We start from the raw sequence: 23138 nt of genomic DNA, 5'->3' as shown, positions 1-23138 counted from the left end.
AGGAATTTTGACTGGATCAGGTTGCTTAAAGCCCCATTCAATCTGAGCTTGCACCTTTCCATTGATGGGACATTCCTGTATTCTAGGGTCCGTTTGTTCCTGTGTCCCATTGGGCTCTTCTTAAAAACTGTCAATTTATATCCAACCAGAATCTACCCTTTTTAATTTAAAACTTTTCCCCTTGTCCTATGGCCACAGGCCTAGGTAAAAAGTCTTTCCCCTCTAAAGAGCTGCCTTTATATATTGAAAACTTGCAATATGGTGTTTTCAGAGCCTTCTCATCTCCATGCTGAGCAGGCACAACTAAGTAAGCCTTTCTTCACAGCAGAGCCATTTCAGGACTTGGATCTTTTATTTTGGCTCTGCAACTGCTCTACCTGGTCCATTGTCCGTTTTTTACTGAGGGTCCCAGAGCTGAATGCAGCACTACAGATGACAGCTCTTTAACTGGATGACATTCTTTCCCACTGGTGTATCAACTGAAACATCCAGCTTGATGTTGTCTGTCTTATCAGTAGATTGAGCAACACAGGCCTCAGCACACATAACTCTTTCATTCTGTCTGCATCTGACTAAGAGGTTTGCTTCTTATCTCATGACTTCATCACTTCTATAAAAGCCTCTGTTGGCTTTCATAACCTTGCTGAAAGGTTTTGGAAATCCCAGTCGATGATATTATCTGTATCTCTCTGTCCACATGCTCATCTATCCCCTCAAAGTTTTGTGTGTTTTTTCATATGTAAGGCTGACTGGAATTTAACAGACTGCTCCTTTTGGAAGGACATAAACCACCTGTCCTCAGTTCCCCATACCAGTTCTGTCCCTGGAGGTGTTACATGAGCTTGGTCCAGTGCTCCCTGGGAATTCAGTGTACTCCGCCCTAGGAGGCAGGGCCTGGGACTGAACATGGTAACTTTCTCCCCCTGCAATCAAGTCTTCATGGTCAGTTTATGTGGTTCTCTGCTCAGGCTCAGAATCTGCCATTTAATTGCCCAACTTCTTTATTGCTTCTTTTGCACACTGAATGGAAAACCATTCATCTAAACAGCTACTAATGAAATGAAAGCTACTAATCTGTTTATCTTTCACTGCTGGACTACTGCAAAATGAGTCTTCCCTACTGTCTTCTCTGACCTCTCCTGCCATAGGCTAGTGAGAAAAGGTCCTGATGTGGGTATTGAGTTTCTACGACAAGAAGTAAGGAAAACACCGCATTAAACAGCTGATCTTTCTTATCATGAAAGAAAAATTCCCCAAGACAGGCCAGTGTTTCAGAAAGTAGTGTGGCAGAAATTCAGCTTTTTTAGACACTGATCTAATTTATAAAAACTAAAGGAAATCTCACAGAACTGTCAACAACCTTCTCCAGTTTTAATTCAAGGGGATGTGATACTCTTCATGGTCCTCTAATTACATTAAAGGAAAAAAATTAGTGGAGACTAAAGGCTACTTTCTGTCAGCTTCAGAAAAAAAAAAACCATGAACTTTTTTGGGTTATTACCACTCTATAAATCACTCTCAGAGGCCAGCAAAAGGAGTATCTCACACCTGACAATCACAAGCTGGAAAGTGCTGAGGTCCCCTAAGGATAAATATAATATAAGATTTGTCTGGGGTATACCAGTAGGAAGAACTTGCGGAACTCACAATCAGGAATTATTGTCCTTGATTTCTCTTCATATGATGTTATTTTTCTAGTCACACCTCAGTCACTAAGAAAAAAAGAAGGGATAAGTAGTCAGGAACAAGATGACAACAAAGCTGCACTGAGACATAGGTACATGTGGACTGTAAGAAAAAACTGTGCAAAACTGTACCAAAAATGGTAAAAAAGGTTTAACCAATAAAACCAGAAAGAAATGAAAGCACTGCTCATGGTATGCACACAAACGAATCTACAGGATTTATTCTCTAGACATTAAAATGGTTGAAACAAAAATTGCAGAAATAAGGAAATGACAGAGAGTGCACATTTTGTGCAGCCCTCAGGTCACTCTAATGCCTCATGACATCCTCACTCTTCCTCTTCTATCTTCTTGCCGTGAATGTCACGGCTCTTGGCTCGGAGCTTGTTGACCTGTGACTCTGCAATGTCAGCCCGCTCCTCGGCCTCCTCCAGCTCGTGCTGGATCTTGCGGAACTTGGACAGGTTCACATTGGACAGCTCCTCCTGTGTGGGGAGAGGGAGTCAGGGGTGAGGAGCCCAGAGCAGGGGCTGCATTCCTGCTGCAAGTCAGCCTTGTGGGGCTGCAAATCTCCAACACCCTCCTGCCACTGCTCACACATCAGCTTCACACAGAGCTCCTCATCCCTTCTCAGGACCCTACTGGGACAAGCTCCACCAGGACTGTGTCACATGTGAGGAGCAATTTCACCCTTCAATTTATCATTTCTGTACTTATTCTCACACTATTTCTCTGTATGAGTTATTGGAAACCTTCTGCTGCTTATTATTAGCAGAGATTAAGGAACTCGTCAGTCACTGGGTGTGGCCCCTGGTTTGTTTACTCAAGACTCCTGTGTGAAAAAGGCTGCAGATCTTCCCTTAATGAATGTCCCTGACTGCAGAGTGCCCAGAGCTCACCAAGGCCTTGACAAACAATAAGAAAGCAGCATGGCCAACAAGTTGTGTCTCAGGAGTTTCTTTCATACCCCTCTCCTGGTATTCAGACTTATACAATGTGTATCTTGCCCCAATGGAATGTGGGCTTTGCCCTTTCTCCAAGCGATACTTACAGCCTCCTCAGCTTGTCTCTTGTAGGATTTCACTTTCATTTGCAACTTGTCCACCAGATCCTGCAGCCTCAGCACATTCTTCCTGTCTTCCTCAGACTAAAGCAGTTGGTAAAAAGATTAGAGAGTCAATTCCGATTTTGCATCACGTGAGGTTAACAATTCCCCTTGGGGATGGTGTGTGCAAAATGTGACTCACTGTGAGAAGGCCCAGTGAGAGCAGGAGAGCTCCTGCCTTACCTGGTAGGTGAGTTCCTTCACCCTGCGCTCGTACTTGCGCACACCCTTCACGGCTTCAGCGCTGCGCTTCTGCTCAGCATCAACCTCCCCTTCCAGCTCCCGCACCTGCAAGGACAAGCCCAGCCCTGCAGCTGCCCTGCCAATGTCTCTCCAAGGAGGGACACATCCCTCAGGCACAGCCCCAGCCCTACACACCCTGGCCTCCAGCTTCTGGATCTGCTTCTTCCCTCCCTTCAGTGCCAGCTGCTCGGCCTCTTCCAGACGGTGCTGCAGGTCCTTCACTGTCTGGTCCAGGTTCTTCTTCATCCTCTCCAGGTGGGCACTGGTGTCCTGCTCCTTCTTCAGCTCTTCTGCCATCATGGCCGCCTGATCAGAGCAAAAGGTCAAAGCCATTTTGGGGCTGGAGATATTTTGGGGAGAGTACATTCACCATCAGCAATGCCAGGAGTGTCCAACTCACATCTGTGATGGCCTTCTTGGCCTTCTCCTCAGCATTGCGGGCTTCCTGGATGGTATCCTCCATTTCACTCTGGATCTGGGAAATGTCTGTTTCCAGCTTCTTCTTGGTGTTGATCAGGCTGGTGTTCTGTGCAACAGGAAAGACAAGATTCCTACTGTCACAAACGCCTCCACATCAAGGCCTGAAAATGTGGCTGTAGTTTAGGAAAGACTTTAGTGGAAGAGACTTCTTTAGCACCACAGCAGTAAACCAGATATTGAGGGCTGGACGGAGGGGACATATTGCAGCACATTTCTTCAAATGTTTACACAGGAATCACTTAAAAGATGAATAACAATTTCAGTCTTTGTTATAACCTGTGAATGGGAAAAATTTCCAGCAGTGCCTGACCTGGGTGTGGAGGAGCTGTGCACGTTCAGTGGCATCCAGAAGCTCCTGCTCAGCCAATTTCCTCGACCGCTCCGTCTGCTCCAGGGCTGCCCGGAGCTCCTCAACTTCAGCCTGCAGCAGGTTTGCTCTGCGCTCCACCATGGCCACCTGCTCCTTCAGGTCATCCTGTGTCCTGAGAGCATCGTCCAGGTGCAGCTGAGTGTCCTGGAAAGGGAGACAAGGGGGATTACCAGGCATCAGTGGGTGCTTGAATGGTAAAAATGTCATGAATCGCATTTCTCTTTTTGTAGCTCTGCTGAACGGACCTTGAGCACAGCCTGGGTGTTCCTCAGGTTCTTCTGTGCCTCTGCAGCCTGGCGGTTGGCATGGCTCAGCTGGATCTCCATTTCATTCAGGTCTCCCTCCATCTTCTTCTTCAGCCTCAGGGCTTCATTCCTGCTCCTGATCTCAGCATCCAGGGTGCTCTGCATCGAGTCCACAATTCTGAGGTGGTTCCTCTTCAGCTGGTCAATCTCCTCATCTTTCTCTGCTATCTTCCTATCAATCTCAGACTTCACTTGGTTGAGTTCAAGCTGCAGGCGCAGGATCTTCCCCTCCTCATGTTCCAGGGAGGCCTGCACAATTCAGCACAAAGAATGTTTTACTTTCAAAATAATCTTTCATGCAGTTCCATATGAAAGGAAGGCTTAGATCCTGCTCTCTCTCCAAAGGCCTACACCCATACTCGTGGTGGGGCCATTATTAATTAGCCTTGTCTGTACCTCAGCTTCCTCCAGGGACGCTTGCAGTTCGGATTTCTCTGTCTCAATCTGCTTCTTCACTTTCTCCAGCTCATGAATGGCCTTTCCTCCCTCCGCAATCTGCTCCGTGAGGTCGGAAATTTCCTCTGTGGGAGCAAAGATCAATGGCATGGTCAGGCACAGAGCAGAGTGGGAAGGGCTCTGCCCCACCAAGGGGACAGGCATCTCTGCAGACCTGCAGGCACAGAGCCATGAACAATGGTGGGAATGGCTGATAGTGAGAAAGGCCAGGGAGGAGCAGAGGGCCAGGGACTTACGCTGCAAGTTCTTGTTCTCCCGCTTCATTGTTTCCAGGTGGTCCAAGGACTCCTCATAGGCATTCTTCATCTTGAACAGCTCCGTGCTCAGAGAGCGCGACTCCTTCTGCGAGGCCTCCAGCTCAGCCTGCGTTTCCTCATACTTCTGCTTCCATTCTGCCAGGATCTGAAGAGAAACGGGGGGTGAGTAGGGCTGTGGCCATCACAGGGCCCTGCTCTGACCAGGAGTGCTGGTGTGGAGGCCAAAAGACCTTGTCAAAGTTCTTCTGCTTCTTATCCAGAGCAGCACAGGCAGCATTGGATCTCTCCACGTCAATCATCAGGTCCTCCACTTCATTCTGCAGCCTCTGCTTTGTCTTTTCCAGGGAGGCACATTTGGCATTGACAGCCTCAACATGCTCCTCTGCATCCTGCAGGCGCTGGGCCAGCTTCTTCCTGAAGGAGACAAGCACAGTTGCATTTTAGAGCTTGGAAGCTTGTCAGTTCTATAATGTCATAAGAGCACAGGTTTTTCTATTTGAGGGTTTTTAGCCAAGCACTTTTCACAGATATTTAAGGATTTATCCTTTTTTGTGTCCTTTCACCTAGGGACGATTAGACATGCCTTATCACTTCTAATGACTATGTTTTCTAGTTCCAATCTCTCTTTTTCTCTTCCTCCCTCTTTCTCCTTTTTTTTACAGATACACTATTATCCTTGCCTTTATACACACATTATACCCTCAGAGATTCAAATTTCCCGTGACTATTTTCAGTCTTCTCCCGTCATTTCCCATTCTGCTTCCCCACGTACTTGGCCTCCTCAAGCTCCTCCGTGCGCTGAATCGCGTCCGTCTCGTATTTGGTTCTCCACTGGGCCACTTCACTGTTGGCCTTGGACATGGCTCGCTGAAGCTCTGCCTTGGCCTCCTGCTCCTCCTCATATTGTTCCCGGAGCAAGTCACAGTCATGACGAGCAGACTGCAGGGCATGGGCCAGGGCGTTCTTGGCCTGTGGGGACATTGGGTTTGGCAAACTTGAATACTTATCTTTAAATCCCTCTTGACTCTGAACTTGAAAGTGAAAACTGAATGAAACTCTATTTGGGCAAATGTATAGCTTGGAGCTGGTGAAGCACTCGTTGACATATTCTGGAGCATCAGGAAGCATTAGTGATGGCTCCACTGGGGATAGTAATCTGCTGCTTGTTTAAACACATGGCTGAATCCTGTCTCAGAGAGGATCATCAGAATTTCATGGAAACCTTGTGGATTACTTCCTCCAGCACCTAAAATATTGTGCTTCCTTCCCTCTCTAGAGGAAGAGTGAGAGGCTGTGCATTAGTGCTATTCCCTCCAGTCCTATGTGTGTTTGGGGAAAGAACACTGAAGCAGTCTCTAGCGCAAGTCAGTATTCTGCAGATGTTTTTGGGGGTGATGTAGGCTGTGGATAGTGGGGTATTTCCAGACCTTGATTTCTTCCTCTAGATGTCTCTTGAGTTCCTCAATCTGTTGGGTAAATCCTTGCTTGCCCCTAGACAGCTGAGAGATCAGAGCATCTTTCTCCTCCACCTGGCGGGAAAATTCACCTGGAAAAGGAAAGGAAAAAAAGGAAGTAGATTGTTACTCCTAAGACACCTTCTGCTTGTAAAGCCATGTAACCTGTAATGGCCTGGAGAACTTATACCAGTTGCCACCTTGAACTCTCTGGCTCACTCAGGGCGTGCAGGTACTGCAACTGAAATTTGGGAATGAGGATGTCTCACCTGACTCTGTCTGCAGACGAGCTCTTTGTGTATTGAGGTCGTTGATCATGCGCTGATTCTGCTCCTCCTTAGTTTTAAGCTCACTCAGCTGATCTTCCAGCGTGCGACACATCTTCTCCAGGTTGGCCTAGAGAGGAAACACAGGAAAGGAAAAGAGATGATGATCTGCACTCTGCCTTATTGTCAGTGTGAAGATTTTGTTTCTGGGAATGAGTGTTGCAGAGGCAGCTTTTGTGCCACACTTTGTCCCTGTGAGCATTTTCTCCTGCAACTCCATACCTTGGCTTTGGAGACAGACTCCATGTTGCTGGCCAAGTCATCAATCTCCATCTTCAGCTCACTCTTCTCCTTCTCCAGCTTCTGCTTCACGCGTTGCAGGTTGTCAATCTGCTCGCCCAGCTCAGCTGTGCTGTCCGCGTGCTTCTTGCGCAGGGCAGCAGCCGTGGCTTCGTGCTGCAGCGTGGCCTCTTCCAGGTCACGGCGCATCTTCTGGAACTCTGCCTCACGCTTCTTGTTCATCTCCACCTGAGCTGCTGTGGCCCCTCCTGCTTCTTCCAGGCGCTCGCTGATCTCCTCCAGCTCCCTGGACAGGTCAGCGCGATGCTTCTCTGCTTTAGCGCGAGAGGTTCGCTCTGCCTCAATCTCCTCCTCCAGCTCCTCAATGCGGGCCTGCAGAACAGCAGGGACCCTTCACAGCTGTGCCCTCCTCCTGCCTGAGCTGAGCCTGAGCAAGGCAGGGCAAAAGGCACAGAGACTTGCCTGCAGCTCCTTGATCTTCTTCTGAAATTGCATGCCCAGGGCCTGTTCATCCTCGATCTTGCTCTGGATCTGGCTGATTTCAAAGTCTTTCCTTTGGGACAAGTGAACCGTGTTAGAGCACAAAGAAACAAGACAAGTGCTGCAGCCCAGCACTCAGGTGCCCCAGAGGCACACTTACTTCTTCAGTTTCTCATCCAGCTGCTGCTTATCATTCTCCAAATCCATGATGCTGTCCTGGGCCAGCTTCAGGTCTCCTTCCAGTTTCCTCTTTGCTCTCTCCAGGTCCATGCGCAGTTTCTTCTCTTGCTCGAGGGACCCTTCCAGCTAAACACAACAAGACCATCAGGGCTCTGCCAGCCAGTTTGGACTCCATACCTGTCCTCTTCCTGCTCTATATCTGTGTGCTTACATCATCCACTTGCTGTTCCAGCTTGGTCTTGGCTTTGGTCAGAGTATTGACTTTGTCTTCCTCTGCCTGCAGGTCATCCAGGGTCTGCTGATGCGCCTCTTGGAGGGCTTTCTTCTCCTTTGTCAGCTTGGCAATTGTCTCATCCAGAGCTGCCATCTCCTCTGTCAGGTTTTTCACCTTTGAGAAGAAGGGAGCAAATATAAATAAAGGAACTAGCTATAGATGTCCTGCAATGGCACACAACCCATTTTCTTGAGTGTGAGTGACAGGTTCTACCTCATACCTTGTTTTCAGTGGCATGTTTTTCCTTCTCCACCTTGGCCAGTGTTAGCTCAAGGTCATCAATATCTTTCTTCAGCTCTGAACATTCATCCTCCAGCTTCCTCTTCTTGGCTGTCAGCTCAGCATTGATTTCCTCTTCTTCTTCAGCCCTTTCTGTCAGCTCCTTAATTTTGGCTTCCAGCTGGATTTTGTTTTTGATGAGCTGGTCGCACCTTTCCTCAGCATCAGCCAAGCTATCTGCTTCCTGGTGGACAGACAGAAATTTGTGGGTTCTGATGTTTTGAACTTTCTCTACTCTTTTATTACTGAGTAACAGCTGAACATGACATTCAATTCCAGTAACAGAGGGATCTTGAGTGGTGTCTACTGGTAAGCCTTGTCATTTGGAATTCAATATTTATTCCAAAGTTTTTTGTCTCCTAAATATGTCTCCCAGGGTGACTAGCTATGAGAATGCCTGATAACACTCACAAGCAGAATGAAATAGGGGTTACTTCAGTTTCTAGTTTCAGCAGCAGTAATGGCTTGGAGTAGTTTTCTCATGGTAAAAATATGCAATATCTTCTTCTGTTTAATTGACTAGTTAACTTTATAGTATTTCAGCAATAGAAGTTTTATGACAATACTTCAGTGCAGAAAGATTTGGGTTTTTTTGGTCAAATTGTGTTTTCCTTATTGAGTTTGGAGAAAAAGTAGGTTATTCTCAGGTTTGCTTTTACAGTGTTAGACAGAAACACTGGTTTGAAAATTATTTCTCTTCGATCTCCATGTTCTCCGCTGTTCAATACACATTGTCTGGTGCTACGTGGCTCTTTCCTCACACAACAGTAATGGTGAGTGCCATATGGGTCAGCCAGCAGTCTCACTATTCCCCTGCTGGTGCCTGTTTACTCAACATTAAAGCGCCTCAGAGTGTGTGATTTAGACTGTTTTCTTCTACCCATTAATTCCTTTAAGTCTTTTTGCAGGACAAGAAGCATTCTGACAGTACATCATTCTTTTTCCAGAGGAAAATGAACAGTGATACTCACAGCCTGCACTTGGAGCTGCAGGTCATTTTTCTCCTGCACCAGGGCCACCATTTTCTCTTCCAGCTCCTTCCGCTTTGCCTCAGACTTTGCAAGCTCTTCCTTGGTTTTCTCAAATTCTTGCTTCATGTTGGCCATTTCTTTCTCAGACTCTGCACTCTTCAGCAATGGCTTGATCTTGAAGAAGAGCTTCATCCATGGCCAGTGTTTGACATTCATGAATGAGCGAACATTGTACTGGATGCAGAAGATGGAGTCCCTGAAAACAAATCCACATGGTTATTGAATATCCTGTGTTTGGTGAATTTTGTCTCAATTTGCCAGCTACCATTAGAACATAACAAATGAGGGAGATGTATCTACCTCCGCTCCACCATTCTCTGGTACTCCACTCTCATCAGGAAGCCTCTGGACCTGGCTTGTATCATGGTCATAATCTCTGCCAGTTTCTCATCTCTCATCTCCTCTAGCACACCTATCAGTCCAGCTTTGAAGAACACCTTGAGAAAGGCAAGATTGTAGTACATCAGTGTTGGTAGTGCATTACTGGGGCACACTATATTTTAATACAGAACTTCATTCTACCTTGGTGTGCCCAAATCTGTACTGGGTGTGGTCAACATCAATGGACCCAAGGAGCTTCTCTGAAGCCTTCTTGTTATCCATGAACTGACCTTCTGGAATAGCACTGGCATTAAGTACTCTGTATCTGTAGGAGAAAGCATAACATTAAGAAATCAACAGTTCTGAAACCATCACTGTGATTGAACGTCACTGCCTACTCAGCAACAGCAAAATAATATCATGTTCATGAATAATATCACAAGAATGCATTCTTTCAAAACAGTGAAAGACATGAAAGACATTGCAAGAGAGTGCAAGAACCATTCATACCATTAATTAAGAGTCCAAGTGACTCCTCACAATCAGCATAAAATAAATCATAAATTCCCAACAAAACATGACAATGTAAAATGTAAAGATTGTTAAGATGATTAGTCTCTTCAGCTTGCTCTGAGTTGGCAGAAAGGTTGAGAGCTCTCACCTCTGTTTGAAGTCAGCATAAAGGACTCTGCTGGGGAACCCTTTCCTGCAGATCCTGATCCCTTCCAGCACGCCGTTACAGCGCAGCTGGTGCAGCACCAGCTCGTGCTCCATGGCACCTGACAAATACCACCATTAGTGACCACCCTGCTGTTTGACACTCAGGAGAAGAGCTTCTGCTGCTCAAGCTTTCTTCCCCTTGGCTTGCCTTACCAGGTGTTTTAGTTTCATTGGGGATGATACAGCGCACAAAATGGGGGTGAGTGCTTCTCAAGTTAGCCATCAGCTTGTTCAGATTTTCCTGTGAGATTAAAAGGAAGAGTTCAGGCTTAACCTAGTAAGAACCCCATGCCTATTTATGATGTGCATTAAAAAAATTAGTCTTTCTGGATCTTCAGCTATAGGAAATACATAATTATGTTGGTGTAAAAATTTTATAAATATGCATCTGACTCTTAGTGAATACAGGTTGTCTTCTGACTGCAATTTACTGAACTCCTATGTTATTTAAGTAGATATTTTAATGAGGAAATGAATTCTGCTCTTACTCTGAAAAGAGCTGAGACAGTCTGGAAGGAAGAACCCTTCTTCTTGCCTCCCTTCTTGCCACCACCACCACTAGCCTCTGAAAGTCACAGAAAAGAAAAAGAAACATTATTTATTATGAGCAATAAACACTGGATACTACAAAACACAAATCCACTTTATATTCCTTGTGGTTTTAGCTTTAATTCTAAGAAAACCATGCCATAATAAAAATAACATTTGCAGAAAACGCACCCGCATCTGCTCCACCATAGTTGGCAAAGAGTAAAGCCAGGGTCTTCACAGATGATTTCTGGTACAACCCTATGACAGTTTCATTCAGAGGGTCCTTGTTCTTCTCCAGCCACCCAGTGATGTTGTAGTCCACTGTGCCAGCATAGTGCACCAGGGAGAAGTGGGCCTCAGCCTTGCCTTTGGCAGGCTTGGGCTTCTGGAAGTTGTTGGACTTGCCCAGGTGCTGGTCATAGAGCTTGTTCTTGAAAGAGGTGTCAGTTGCCTTGGGGAACATGCACTCCTCTTCCAGGATGGAGAAGATGCCCATGGGCTGGGAGAAATCACAAGAAGTTACAAGGGAAGGTTAATGGAAATGTTCAACGTCACATTAGATGGGATGTTCTTCTGCCTGGTCTAGTGGAAGGAGTCTCCCACCATGGTAGGGGATTGGAACAAAATGTTCTTTATGGTCCCTTCCTACCCAAAACGTTCTGTGACTCTATGACAATGACAAGAAACCAGTGCTATGAACATCAAAGTCTGGTTGTACTATTGGCAGCATCTCATCCTGGATGAAAGCCTGGGTTTACCACGAGTTGTCCTCAGTCAAAGACTTTATTTCTGCCATCCCTTGCCTCCCTGCAGCCTATCTTCGTGGAACTGGTAGGAATGTCTATCCAGCTCACATGAGAATTGGTTGTAGAATTGGGGAAGCAATAATAAAGAGAAAAATATGGGGAAAAGCAGCTACAAGGGGCTTTGTACTTTGGTGAGGTCAGGTGATATGATATTTATTTCTCAAATTTGTCTGTGGACTTTGGATCTGACTGTGCCTCAGAAACATCACAGAATTCCAACAGCCATCATATCATGCAAGGGAAAGGTACCTTCTCAATGAGCTCAATGCAGGCAGCCAGGTCCATGCCAAAGTCAATGAACTCCCATTCAATGCCCTCCTTCTTGTACTCCTCCTGCTCCAGCACGAACATGTGGTGGTTGAAGAACTGTTGCAGTTTCTCATTGGTGAAGTTGATGCACAGCTGCTCAAAGCTGTTGAACTGCCCAAAGCAAGGAAAGGTGCACAGGTTCTCAAGGTGTGCCAAAACACGCAGGCCTTTGCTGCCATTCTCCTAAGGCTGTTTGAAGTTGAAATACCGCTCCCGACCCTACTATACCAATATGTGTTTCTACTCTGACACTTTTGAAGGACACTTTCATTATTACTTTGCAAATCAAGCCAAAAGTGTCAATTCTTTTTCACTGTGGTACTCAGCTGCAAGTCTTTGGTAAGCTCAGTAGCCCCATGGTGTCAGTTCTCCGAGCTGCTGGATGGTAGAAACCTCCCGAGTCTCCCACCCAAGAATTTCCCAGGTCTCAGAAGAAAAATCTGGGGGGTTGTGTTCTGACACAGAAGTCCTTGCATCATCACTGCATTCACAGAACAGGAAACACACTGTGAACTTGCCAGACCACTGCCTCTACAAGAGCATCCACCCTTTGGCTCATAGCTGTGTGAGCCTTAGTGCTCTCTGTGTGTTCCTGTGTCCTCCTGAGCCCTCCTTGCCCATTGCTTGACTGTGTTGTCAAACCCTTGCTCCTTACATCAAAGATCTCAAAGCCAGCAATGTCCAGGACACCAATGAAGTACTGCCTGGGCTGCTTCGTGTCCAGCTGTTGGTTGATACGAACAACCATCCACAGGAACATCTTCTCAAACATTGCCTTGGCCAGGGCACCCACTGAATTGTTCACCTACAGCAGAGGAGACAGGATTGGAATTACCTCTGAGGGGCAAAGAAAAATGTGACATGGTCCTTCCAGCTGTGCATTTTTGACTGTCAGATGTTACCTGTGTCACGTTTTGACCTTTGGTCACGTATTCATTCCCAACCTTGACTCGGGGGTAACACAAGGCCTTGAGAAATTCAGCTGAGTTGAGGCCCGTTAGGTAGGCAGCCTTGTCAGCCACTAGAGGTGGGGAGAGAGAGAAAAGCCTTTGTTCATGGACCATCTCTGTACTTCATGTGTTGTGAACAACTTTGCTGTTCATGTTCTAGGAATGGAAGAGGATTTGTCTCATTCCATATTGAAGGCCTGTGAAGCAATGCAAATTCTGGACACTACTGATGGTGGTCTTTGAAGGCAAGAACAAGTATGGCTTGGATAGGAAGAGCTTGAACCTGGAATTTCCCAGAAGAACAACCAAAAGCCACTAGCAGGACATAAGGCAAGGCATATTCTCTTTCTGTGGGAAGGGGATTTGTGGGTAGCACAGTTTGCAGGAGTTATTTCTAAGAAAGCACAATTGCCCATCAGTGTCTATTAGTGCTTGGATGTTTTCAAGAGAGAGAGAGATATCCTGTGTTGAAATTGAAGTTTCTGCTTTCAGGCAGCATGATTCTGGGGAGCCACCATTGAATAAAATAATGGGACTTCCCATGACTAGGAAAGCACCTCTGCAGTTAGAGGGAGCAGGGGCAAAAAAGAAATTCTCTCTGTGGTATGTGGGGACTCAGGCCACTGCAGTGTGCCTCTGGAGGCTAACATATCACCTCTGGAGGCAGAGAAGGGCACAAATCAGTCCCTGGATTTGCTGGTACCTTCTGTGCCATCAGGCTCTGCCTGCTCCTCTCGTTGCTTCTGCTTGAACTTCAGGTTCCCATAGTGCATGACAGCCCCTGTCAGCTTGTAGATGGCCGTTTTCTCATCTGCAGTGAAGCCCAGGATGTCAATGGCACTCTGCAGTCAAAATAATGAATTCAAAGATGTGTCCTTAGTGGGTCAGAGATGTAACCCTCAAGACGTGCTCTCTAGGTACCTTGTTACTGTGTTACTTACATCTGTAGCCATCAGCTCCTCCTGGTCATCAATGCTGGGCACAGTGACCTCCCCTTGACTCACAAAGTGGAAATCGTAGGGGTTGGTGGTAATGAGGAGCATGTCTGCAAATAGGAAAAGGCAAAGCATAGGTTTACTTTTGCCAACAGGTAAGAGAGGGAGCTGTTCCTAAGTGATCAACCCCAAAAAGTCATAATGCTTTTTCCTACCAATTAGCTCCGGCTTCTTGTTGGACATAATCTGATAAAAGATGTGGTAGCTCCTTTCCGCCTTGAGCTGGAAAGTGACTCTGGACTTCTCCAGCAGATCTGGCAAGGATGGTAGAAAGAGTTAGGCACTTGTGGGAGTGTACATGGAGATGGGAATTTGGGAAGGGATGGGAGCAGTCCAGGAGAATCTCTTACAAGTTTCAATGTCAGCAGAAGCCAGTTTGCCTGTGGCACCAAAATGGATTCTGATGAATTTGCCCTGTGAAGCAGAAGCAGCAGCAGGTCAGCCTGGATGTGTTCTGCTGATGTCCCCTTTGCATGAAGAACTCTTCAGGCATCAAGGGCGTTGCCATGAGCAGGGGGAGACATATTATCCAAAGCAAGAACTCACAAAGCGTGAAGAGTTGTCGTTCCTCACGGTCTTGGCGTTTCCAAAGGCCTCCAGCAGTGGGTTGGCGCTGATGATTTGATCCTCAAGCGTTCCCTGCAGGGACATCATTATTCAGTCACTGTGTTGGGTTGACAGGGCAATGACAGGCCAAGCATTCAGTCTGTCCCTCCTGACTCACCTGCATTTTGCCTGATGTTTGTTCTTCCTTTTTCTTCTCTCCACTGGCTGCAATTGTTGCAAAGTACTGGATGACACGCTTGGTGTTCACAGTCTTCCCGGCCCCGGATTCTCCGCTGCCAAAGCCAAGAGAGAAGCAGAGGGTGCGTGGTCAGGCAGGAGGGGCCCTGGCACCGGGCAGCCCTGCAGGGACCCGCGCAGGGGGGTACCTACGTGATCAGGATGGACTGGTTCTCCCGATCTGTGAACAAGGCAGAAAAGAAGATATTTTTTTTAATGCACTGGCAATTGGCAGCTGATTTCTTTCATAAGCCTATATGCCTTCACCCATTTTGAATATTTTCATGTTCCCAGCCTCAGCTGGGATGTTTACATCTCTAACCTCCAATGGTGTCTGGTGTAGCATACATGCAATTCTTTTTCTGGATATTCCCTTCATGTCATACTCTTCATTTTGTTTATGTCAAATGATTTCAACTAAGGATCCATTTTGTAGAGTTACTGATTAAATGGTCTATCAGTAAGCTGAATTGAAGTGAAGCATGTGCTTCTCATAATCCTTACTACATAGGAACAACCATTCCTGATCAGTCCACAAGACCCTCTAAATAGTTTTTATGTTGGATCCCAATTGATTGGTGATGAAATAAAATTACAGGAACATCATAAACATGTAGGAACCTTTATCAGCATAGTCTTCTCTGTAATACTGAAATTTTGGTACTTCCAGAGCTAGAGTTAATGTATCTCTTTTCAATAGCTTGAGCTGAGTTTGTTTCCCACAATTTTGTCTGCTTTCTTAACCCATGCTCATTTATTTTTGTGTCTCATTTTTATGCTCCATTTTTGAACCACTCAATGATGAAGGAAAAAATATGTTTCTGGTGTCGAGTTTGTTTCATAATGTACTCTGTCTTTTTTGTTCATCTTATCTTTGCCATGCATAATTTTATAAAGTAATAAAAATCTTCCTTCTAGACTTACCAGCACAGCCTGTCCTACCTTTGGGAAACCTTTTCATCTTCCTCTTTACCTGTTCCACTTTACTACATTCTTTTGTGAAGAAGGAAGTCTGAAAATGCATATGACACACCAGGTACCAAGACACCCCTTGTATATAGCAATGCTTTCTGTTTTGGTCCCTGTTTCTTTCTCAGTGATCTCCAGGCTTCAGCTTTTTATTTTGTAGATTTATGATGCTTCAGACAAAATTTTGAAGCAATATTAGAAGATACTTACAAAAATTCTTGGCAGTGAGTTTTTTTTCCCTGTGGCATTTATTTTACACTCCTGTTCACAAAAATTTCTTGCAATTTCACAGAATAGGAACTTAGTGTAATAAAGTCCCCCTGAAATTCTTTGTTATTAGACTTCATTTTTGCTGACCTTAAGAACTTAGTCAAATCAGAAATATTTTCATCACTTCCAGATTATTTTAAAAAATGCTGAACAGTTGAAGGCTCAGAACCAGCCCTTTGAGAGTTGCCATTCAGACCAGTCTTCAATCCAGCTCATCATCCACTTGTTTTGCCCTCCCTCCCTGAGCTTGCCTATGAGGATATCAGGGAAACAGCATCAGGACCCTTGCTGAAATCCAGGTAGACAATTTCCATTGCTCTCCCCTCATATCTCAATGCAGTTATCCCATTGTAGAAAGAAATCAGGTTGATTAAGCATAATTTCCCTTTGGTGAAGCCATGCTGACTACTCATGATCAAATTCTTGTATTCTGCATTTTTACAGATAGTCTCCAGGATAAGCCATTCTGAAACTCAAGTGAGGCCGACAGGCCTGTAGTTCCATGGATCTTCCTTTTTGCCCTCTTTGAAGACTTGTGACATTTGCTTTCTTCCAGTCCTCACACACATCTCCTGACTGCCATGACCATTCCAAGGTGAATGAGAGGCCAAGATATGATGCCCTCCAGCACTTGCAGGTGCATCCCAGTTGGATGAACTTGTGGAAGTCAGCTTTGACTAAATGATCTCTAACCTGATCTCTTCACCCAAAGGAAAGTCTTCATCATTTCCAATGACAAGAGAGAATGCACTCCCACAACACTATTATCTACTTTGCCATCAGGAGACTTTTTCTCCTTTGTGAGTGTTTACAGCCAAGTGATTTTAAAGAAAATCATGAAACTCACCAGTCAGCATGAACTGATAGGCATTGTCAGAGATGGAGAAGATGTGTGGAGGGGCCTCCTGGCGCTTCTTGCCTCGGTAGGCCAACACCACCTCGGGGTTGTACACCGGCAGCCACTTGTAGGGGTTGACAGTGACGCAGAAGAGACCCGAGTAGGTCTGCAAGGAAGGGACACAGCACGTTGCCTTGCCCTGAGCCTGGCCCAGCAGCTCCTGAGGCTGCCCAGAGGAAGCTGCTGCTGCCACTTACGTAGATCATCCAGGCTGCGTAACGCTCTTTGAGGTTGTACAGCACAGCGGGTTCGTGCAGGTGGGTCATCATGGCCATGTCCTCGATTTTGTCATACTTGGGAGGGTTCATGGAGAAGATTTGATCTTCTTTCACGGTCAGGGTCTGCCAAAAAACCAGAAAGATCCACACGTGTCACTTAAATCTCAAAGTGGAGATCAAATGTTGCCCTTGAGCCTTGTTTTTCACTCACCTCTCCCCCTTCAGTCTTTACAGTGACTTTGCCTGATTCCCTGCTCTCAATTTTGCCTTTCACAAAGGATTCTTTGGGATGAACCACAAAGACTGATGACTTGGCATCGAAAGGTTTGTTCTGAGCCTCAATTCTCTCCTTCTCCGATTTTCGGAGGTAAGGAGCTGCCTCCCCAAAACAAGCTAACTCAGCATCTGCAGAGGTCATGGCTGCAGTTTACTGAAGGCACATCAGCAGAGGACCCTGTGGAAGAAAACAAATGTAACATGAATAGATCATACTTGTATCTTGCTTGCAAGGACAGCTTTTCTAATGAATCAAAATTGAGCACTTACTAGAATTGCTAAAACTACCAAAAGTTGCCTTCCTTGTGTTTAATGGTTCAAACCCAGAAGAGAAAAATATAGTTTCATCCCTAAATAATATATAATAACCTTGTAAAAATTTATTTTATTTGTGTCTTTCTGTCTTACTGTACAGATTTTACTTTGCCTTTATGAATTGTAGTGTCATATTTGAGAATATGAAATATGTTAAAAGAACCTTTTTATTCTAGTATAAAATAATTTTTCAAAGTATAGATAGAATAAATTTTATAGCCTTAAATGCAGATGGAAAAACTTAGTTGGAAACCAGTTTCAAAGGAAAAAAATATATGCACATAATATCCAATAATGGGAATATCTAGTAGCTAGATCCAGTGCACTTACCTTGAAACTTTTCTAGTAGACAGGGCAGAGCACTGCAAAGACTCTTTTATAGAGTCTGGTTGGCAGGTGCTCTGCATTCTTCCCCTTTCTTCGGTCAAAACATTTTTTGGCAAACATTCTTTGGCAAGGCATTGTCTGGCAAACTGAACTAATGGCATAGTCATTTGATTTAATAAGATATATTTAGAAATGTTTTGTATCTTACCAATGCTGTGAATGTATTGACTAAAAATAATTTGTCTAGAGACATAAGGACAGAAGTTCAGTTAGTTGAGGCATTTGGAAAATTTGGATGTAGGACTAGTTAGCTATACTGCTGCATTTCCAATGGTTGCTTCATGTACTCAAGGCAGATTTTTATTTCATGACTGTGGTGTTACTCTGAGAAATCCTCAGTCCAGCATTTCCATCGCATCACAAATATCACTGTCACTGAAGCTCCTTGAAACACGCTCTTCTCCTGGTCATGGGCATTTTGATTGTTAAAAGAGCTCAGTGGGTAAAGCTCAACGAAGAGCAGAGGGCAAGGTCAGTAAATATGATCCAAGGAGATATCCAACATCAAGCACTGGTGTGGGCATGAAAATCTTGCTCCAAGGATGATCATGCAACTTTCTGTTCCAAACCAGAGCTCAGCCCTGGGCTCCCTGTGCAGGGCAGGGGGAAGCTGGTGGAAACACCCTCTGCCCTGAACAGGAGGAACTCAGAAACAATCTGTGTAAAACTGTGAGTGCAGGGAGGCATCAGAAGTCCTGTGTCTGCACAATGGACATACAGAACTTAGAGGACAAATCAGAGAATGGTTTGGGTTCAAAGAACCTTAAAACAATCCTCTAGTGCAACACCACTGCTGTGGGTAGGAATTTTGACTAGATCAGGTTGCTCAAAGCCTCATTCAACCTGAGCCTGCACAGTTCCAATGATTCCAGGGGCATTCCTGTATTCTGGGGCCTGTGTCTCACTGGCATTTTCTTAAAAAACGTCACTCTTTTATCCAACCACAATCTATCTTCCCTCCAGTGTGTTTACTGCAGCACATGGCTTGGTGTTATCAGCAAACTTGCTGACAGCGCCCTAAACCCCACTGTCCATGCTCTTGATAAATGTGTTAAAATATAACACTGGTTTCAAAACAACCTGCCAGGGGACACAACTTGTAACTGGTCTCCACTTGAAATTCAAGCCATTGACCACTGTGGCTTCGTGTGTGATCATCCAGCCAATGTACCATAGCGTATTTTCCAGAAGGATCTGCTCCATGATCTTGCCATGTGGAGAGGTGAAGCTGACCAGCCTGTAGATCCCTGGGTCTTTCTTTTGCCCCTTTTTAAAAACGGGGATTTTTCTGTCAGTGGAACTTATCGGACGACCACAACTTGTCAAGTGTGATGGGTAGTGGCTTAACCACTTCATCTGTCAGTTCCCTCAGGATGTGGGAATGCATCTCATCAGGGCAACTCCCTCATCTCTCCCTTCCAAATATTTCATAGCTGTCACTCACAGCACACGTCAATCATACAGTCCACCCCAACGAGTTTCTGTGCTAGCAATCAGGCCATAGTGCCCGTCTGGGCAGTGGCTACCAGCTCCTTCTGTCTGTTGTCCACAATGCTGCACTGATAGAGAAGCACTTCATCTGGGCTATCAGCCACATCTCCTTGTTGGAGGAGTTTGTCCTTATTCCCTAAGAAAATCCACTGGTTTGGTCACTAATTCATTCCCAACTTTGACTCAAGGACAGCACAGGGTCAAAGCAGCTCTGCTGAGTGCAGAACCATCAGGTAGACTGTCTTGTCAGCAACTGAAACACAAAAGAGACAGAGAAAAAAATTGATCATTGGACAAAGATTGGAATTTGGGGGGGGGGGGGGAATGCCATTATTGACTAAAATTCTTCATTGCAAACCTTTTAATCTAGTGTCACAACAAACATTGAATACAGAAAAGCTACAAAAGCTAATATTGGTATTTTTCTGAACATTGTTATCAGTAAGAAAACTTTCCTTGAATATTTTAACTAAATTTATAAACCAAATTACTTATTTTAATAATTTTAACTTTAAAAATTCATTAAGATTTCTTCTCTAGAGTTGGCTCTGTCATATTTAGACTTCTCCTAATGGCAGTACTGACCATGGCCTTTGGAATATAAGAGCTTTCTTAGATCATGACTATGTATGAAACTAGAGAGACTTTTTCTTCTAAAAACTTTGACAAAACCCTGCATATCAAATAGAAAAATGTTTGAAAGTATCCCATCAAAAAGCAAATTGAAGGAGTACCAATTAGTAAGAGAGGCCGGGGTCAGACAATCAGTTTCATATATACTAAAGGAAATATTATTTGATTTTCACATTACGAACTAAAAGCTTTTTTCCTGTCTGAAAAAAAGTATTTCTCAAAACTGATCTCTTTATTAAAAGATTAGTTGCTAAGGATTTTCCGTGCCATGTGGCAAAAACCTGCAACCGGTTGCAAGTAAGTCCAAGGTGATGTTACTGAAAATAGAAAAGCAGAAACCTATTGCAACTCACATTCCCTCATGGACAATATATCAACTCTTGAAATACAGCTCATGTATAAAGCATTTGAGGTGACCTCCAGAACCTTGAGATACATACCAATGATAGAAAGATGTTACAACGATAAATATTAATATGATAAACATTTAAAGGATATTAAATCAGGTTTCCCTGAAAGATGAGATATAAAAGACATTCTAAAATGAAAAAGTAGTTGCAAATTATAATGGTTTTACATGTACCATGTAAGATTTAAACAGCTAAAAATCCCAGCATCCCCATGTCTGTAAAAATAAGGAAGTGCTTTGCTTTGAGCAAAAGGATGAAATTTATTATTTATAGAATTCAGACAGAGGAAGTATGTAACAACTCTTACTTGAAACAATGAAAGAAAAGTGAGGGATGTCTGATGCTTCTCCTAAGGTAACAGCTGGGGATTCTCTCCCCTCACATTTGGAACTGAAAGTCTTTGCTTTTCCAGTGGCAAATGACAAAGCCAGTCTACTCAGCAGAGCACTTTTGGGGCTTTTTTCTGTTGTGCTGTGCAGGATGTGGACCCAGCCTTGCAACAGGCAAGAGTGAGGCACATGGCCAGGCAGCTATTGGGATGCTAGTCCTTAGGAAAGGGTGTACTGAAAGCAGCAGTGATGCCTTAACATTGAAAGAAAAATTAAATGGATCCTGCCCACCACTGTCCCCCAGTTCTGCTACTGTCACTGCAGGGCTGGACTCTGCTCTATGCATGGCACACTCAAAAAGAGGAGAGGGAGAGTGAGCACAGACCCTGGACACAGAATATCCTGCTCAGCAATGTGAAGTGGGCAAGGTCTTGCAGGTCTGACATTTCCCCTGAAGAGACTGAAGCATGCTGAAAATAGAACCATCTTGAGAAAGACATCAAGCAGCTGACTCACTGTCTGCCAGCCCTTAGGATATGACTTCTTCTATCTCAGACTCTGTGTTAGCAGGCAGAGAGAGATAATACTTAGCAACAAGGAAAAGTATATACATACACAGATTTCCAGCCTATGGCCTGGCAATATCTCACCAATTTTATATTTACATTGTAAACTGGAGACTAGAGTTTATAACGTTCTATTGTGGAAAACTTTTCACAGCCTGAAAGAGTGGTATTTTCTTAATTACTTTTATACATGTTTCAATACCTTTATTAATGGGTTTCTTCAGTGGAAGAAGCCCCATGGTCCTTGTTCTGGTGTCAGAACCTATTACAAAGAATAAACCTAAGAAAAGAATGATCAGATCTTCATATAATTCTCATCCATTCTGTTATGCAGCTTGAAAAAACTGATTGAAAATGAGCACTGCCGACTTCTCACATTTGGCAAGGAAGGCCTTTTCATCCCGTCTAGGTTGAATCTTACTATAAACAGATTGTCCTGTGGCAGCCAGCAGAGACCACTGTAGTAGAAAACAAACTGTGAGGTCCCATTTCCCCTTGCACTATAGTGCAGCAGTGAAATTATGTTCAATTTATAATTTTTATATGCTCATCAACTATCACTTGCAGTCTCCTTAGTTTCTACTTTTCACTAGTTTCCCAGTACAATCTGAAATTTCAAACATGTTTTCAGGATGTTTATTTATCCAGTAGGACATCCATTCAGTGAGCAGTAGATGAAAAAGTAATCATTTATAGATTCACAAAGAAACTTTCACATCTTAGGTAGCATCATGCCTCACTGAGATTGTGACTGGGGAGTTTTGAGTCCAGAAACTTTTCCTGAAGGTTGGCTGCTATGACATTTATTTCCAACTGACTGTATCTTTGGAGATAATTCATTCAAGTCAATAAGCATCAGTAGATTCCAATGTAACACTGATTATACTTATATGATAGACGTGTCCTCTGATCTAGGCCTTGTGAGGTTTTACTGCTCACAGAATGGCATTTCATGGGAAAGAAATGTAGAGATTCAGGGGGATAACAAGATGCATTGCAGAGTGAAATTGGGTCTTGATGAGTAATTACTGCCACACTAGATGAAGATTAAAAGCATGACTCCAAAGTCTTACTTATTTTCCTAACAACATGAAGCTCACAGGGTCAAACAAACAATTCTTGGTAGTGAGCCCTGGAAGGTTGGACAGACCTCAGAGATGCTCAGCTTCTGCTCCAGTAGGAAACTTCCTGCTGTGGGTTGAGGACCTGGAAAGCAGGCTCAGGTGCCCTACACAAACAGCTGTGTCTCCTTGTGCCTGGGGACGGGTCATTGCAGCTCCTCCTCAGGTAATTGGGGTCCCTGATGCCCTCATTGGGAACTAGGAAGTGTTCAGGGCCATGGGAGGGACCAGGAATGAGCAGGATCTGCATGGATGTGCTGGTTCCCTGGCAGACCACAGCCCATGTAAGCTAAGCTCAGACACAGCTGGGAGAGCAGAGGAGCAGTGAGCCTGTCCCATCCTGTGCCTGGGCAGGGGCTCCCTGCAAGGGACACGCCTCCAGGGACATGTTGAGGTTAGGTGGGTGAGGGTGAGAAGAATGAGAGCACTCATCGGTGAGGAAGCTGAGAAGGGGTAACGCAGGATAGGGCATGTGAAGAGAGGAGGGACAGGCAGTGGAGAGAGAAGATGCAGTAATGTAGGTGCATTGCAAATGAGAGGTTGATGCAGCCAAAGTCTTGCTAGAATGGAAAGGGCTTGAGCTCTGCTGTCACTCCTATAGGAATCCAGGAGACAAACTCACTACATCATCATTCACTTTAGAATGTGCTAACACTTTTCAACATTTCTTTTTCA

At 44.7% G+C, this 23138-nt stretch overlaps 1 protein-coding gene across 4 annotated transcripts in view; it reads right to left on the bottom strand.

The window, feature by feature from the left end:
• Window positions 1-1878: 1878 nt before the first annotated feature.
• LOC132081807 (myosin heavy chain, skeletal muscle, adult-like) overlaps window positions 1879-23138 on the bottom strand; it is a 43304-nt gene continuing 22044 nt past the window's right edge. Inside the window, exons 1-38 of one of the 4 annotated variants that reach the window (XM_059485732.1) lie at window positions 17147-17368; window positions 16915-17058; window positions 16667-16823; window positions 14734-14761; window positions 14522-14636; window positions 14344-14436; window positions 14148-14211; window positions 13953-14051; window positions 13744-13847; window positions 13506-13644; window positions 12755-12873; window positions 12508-12657; window positions 11793-11963; window positions 10923-11236; window positions 10695-10764; window positions 10360-10447; window positions 10148-10265; window positions 9688-9811; window positions 9466-9602; window positions 9106-9361; window positions 8076-8318; window positions 7793-7969; window positions 7562-7707; window positions 7384-7474; window positions 6904-7293; window positions 6625-6751; window positions 6329-6447; window positions 5674-5870; window positions 5132-5315; window positions 4881-5046; window positions 4585-4709; window positions 4129-4437; window positions 3824-4027; window positions 3434-3559; window positions 3169-3339; window positions 2974-3078; window positions 2737-2832; window positions 1879-2170 (exon numbers count right to left, since the gene is read on the bottom strand). In XM_059485732.1, coding sequence (XP_059341715.1) covers window positions 2015-2170; window positions 2737-2832; window positions 2974-3078; window positions 3169-3339; window positions 3434-3559; window positions 3824-4027; window positions 4129-4437; window positions 4585-4709; window positions 4881-5046; window positions 5132-5315; window positions 5674-5870; window positions 6329-6447; window positions 6625-6751; window positions 6904-7293; window positions 7384-7474; window positions 7562-7707; window positions 7793-7969; window positions 8076-8318; window positions 9106-9361; window positions 9466-9602; window positions 9688-9811; window positions 10148-10265; window positions 10360-10447; window positions 10695-10764; window positions 10923-11236; window positions 11793-11963; window positions 12508-12657; window positions 12755-12873; window positions 13506-13644; window positions 13744-13847; window positions 13953-14051; window positions 14148-14211; window positions 14344-14436; window positions 14522-14636; window positions 14734-14761; window positions 16667-16823; window positions 16915-17058; window positions 17147-17353 — 5829 coding nt within the window. In that variant the 5' untranslated portion in view covers window positions 17354-17368 and the 3' untranslated portion in view covers window positions 1879-2014. Of the gene's footprint in view, window positions 2171-2736; window positions 2833-2973; window positions 3079-3168; window positions 3340-3433; window positions 3560-3823; window positions 4028-4128; window positions 4438-4584; window positions 4710-4880; window positions 5047-5131; window positions 5316-5673; window positions 5871-6328; window positions 6448-6624; window positions 6752-6903; window positions 7294-7383; window positions 7475-7561; window positions 7708-7792; window positions 7970-8075; window positions 8319-9105; window positions 9362-9465; window positions 9603-9687; window positions 9812-10147; window positions 10266-10359; window positions 10448-10694; window positions 10772-10922; window positions 11237-11792; window positions 11964-12507; window positions 12658-12754; window positions 12874-13505; window positions 13645-13743; window positions 13848-13952; window positions 14052-14147; window positions 14212-14343; window positions 14437-14521; window positions 14637-14733; window positions 14762-16666; window positions 16824-16914; window positions 17059-17146; window positions 17369-23138 lie in introns of those variants that run through there. The other 3 variants (XM_059485731.1, XM_059485730.1, XM_059485729.1) reach the window with 3 other exon arrangements.

The sequence above is a fragment of the Ammospiza nelsoni genome, chromosome 19, assembly GCF_027579445.1.
Source record: "Ammospiza nelsoni isolate bAmmNel1 chromosome 19, bAmmNel1.pri, whole genome shotgun sequence".
NCBI classification, from domain to species: domain Eukaryota; kingdom Metazoa; phylum Chordata; class Aves; order Passeriformes; family Passerellidae; genus Ammospiza; species Ammospiza nelsoni.
Note: the sequence above shows the minus strand (reverse complement) of the source record. Positions and strands in the feature narration are given on the sequence as shown.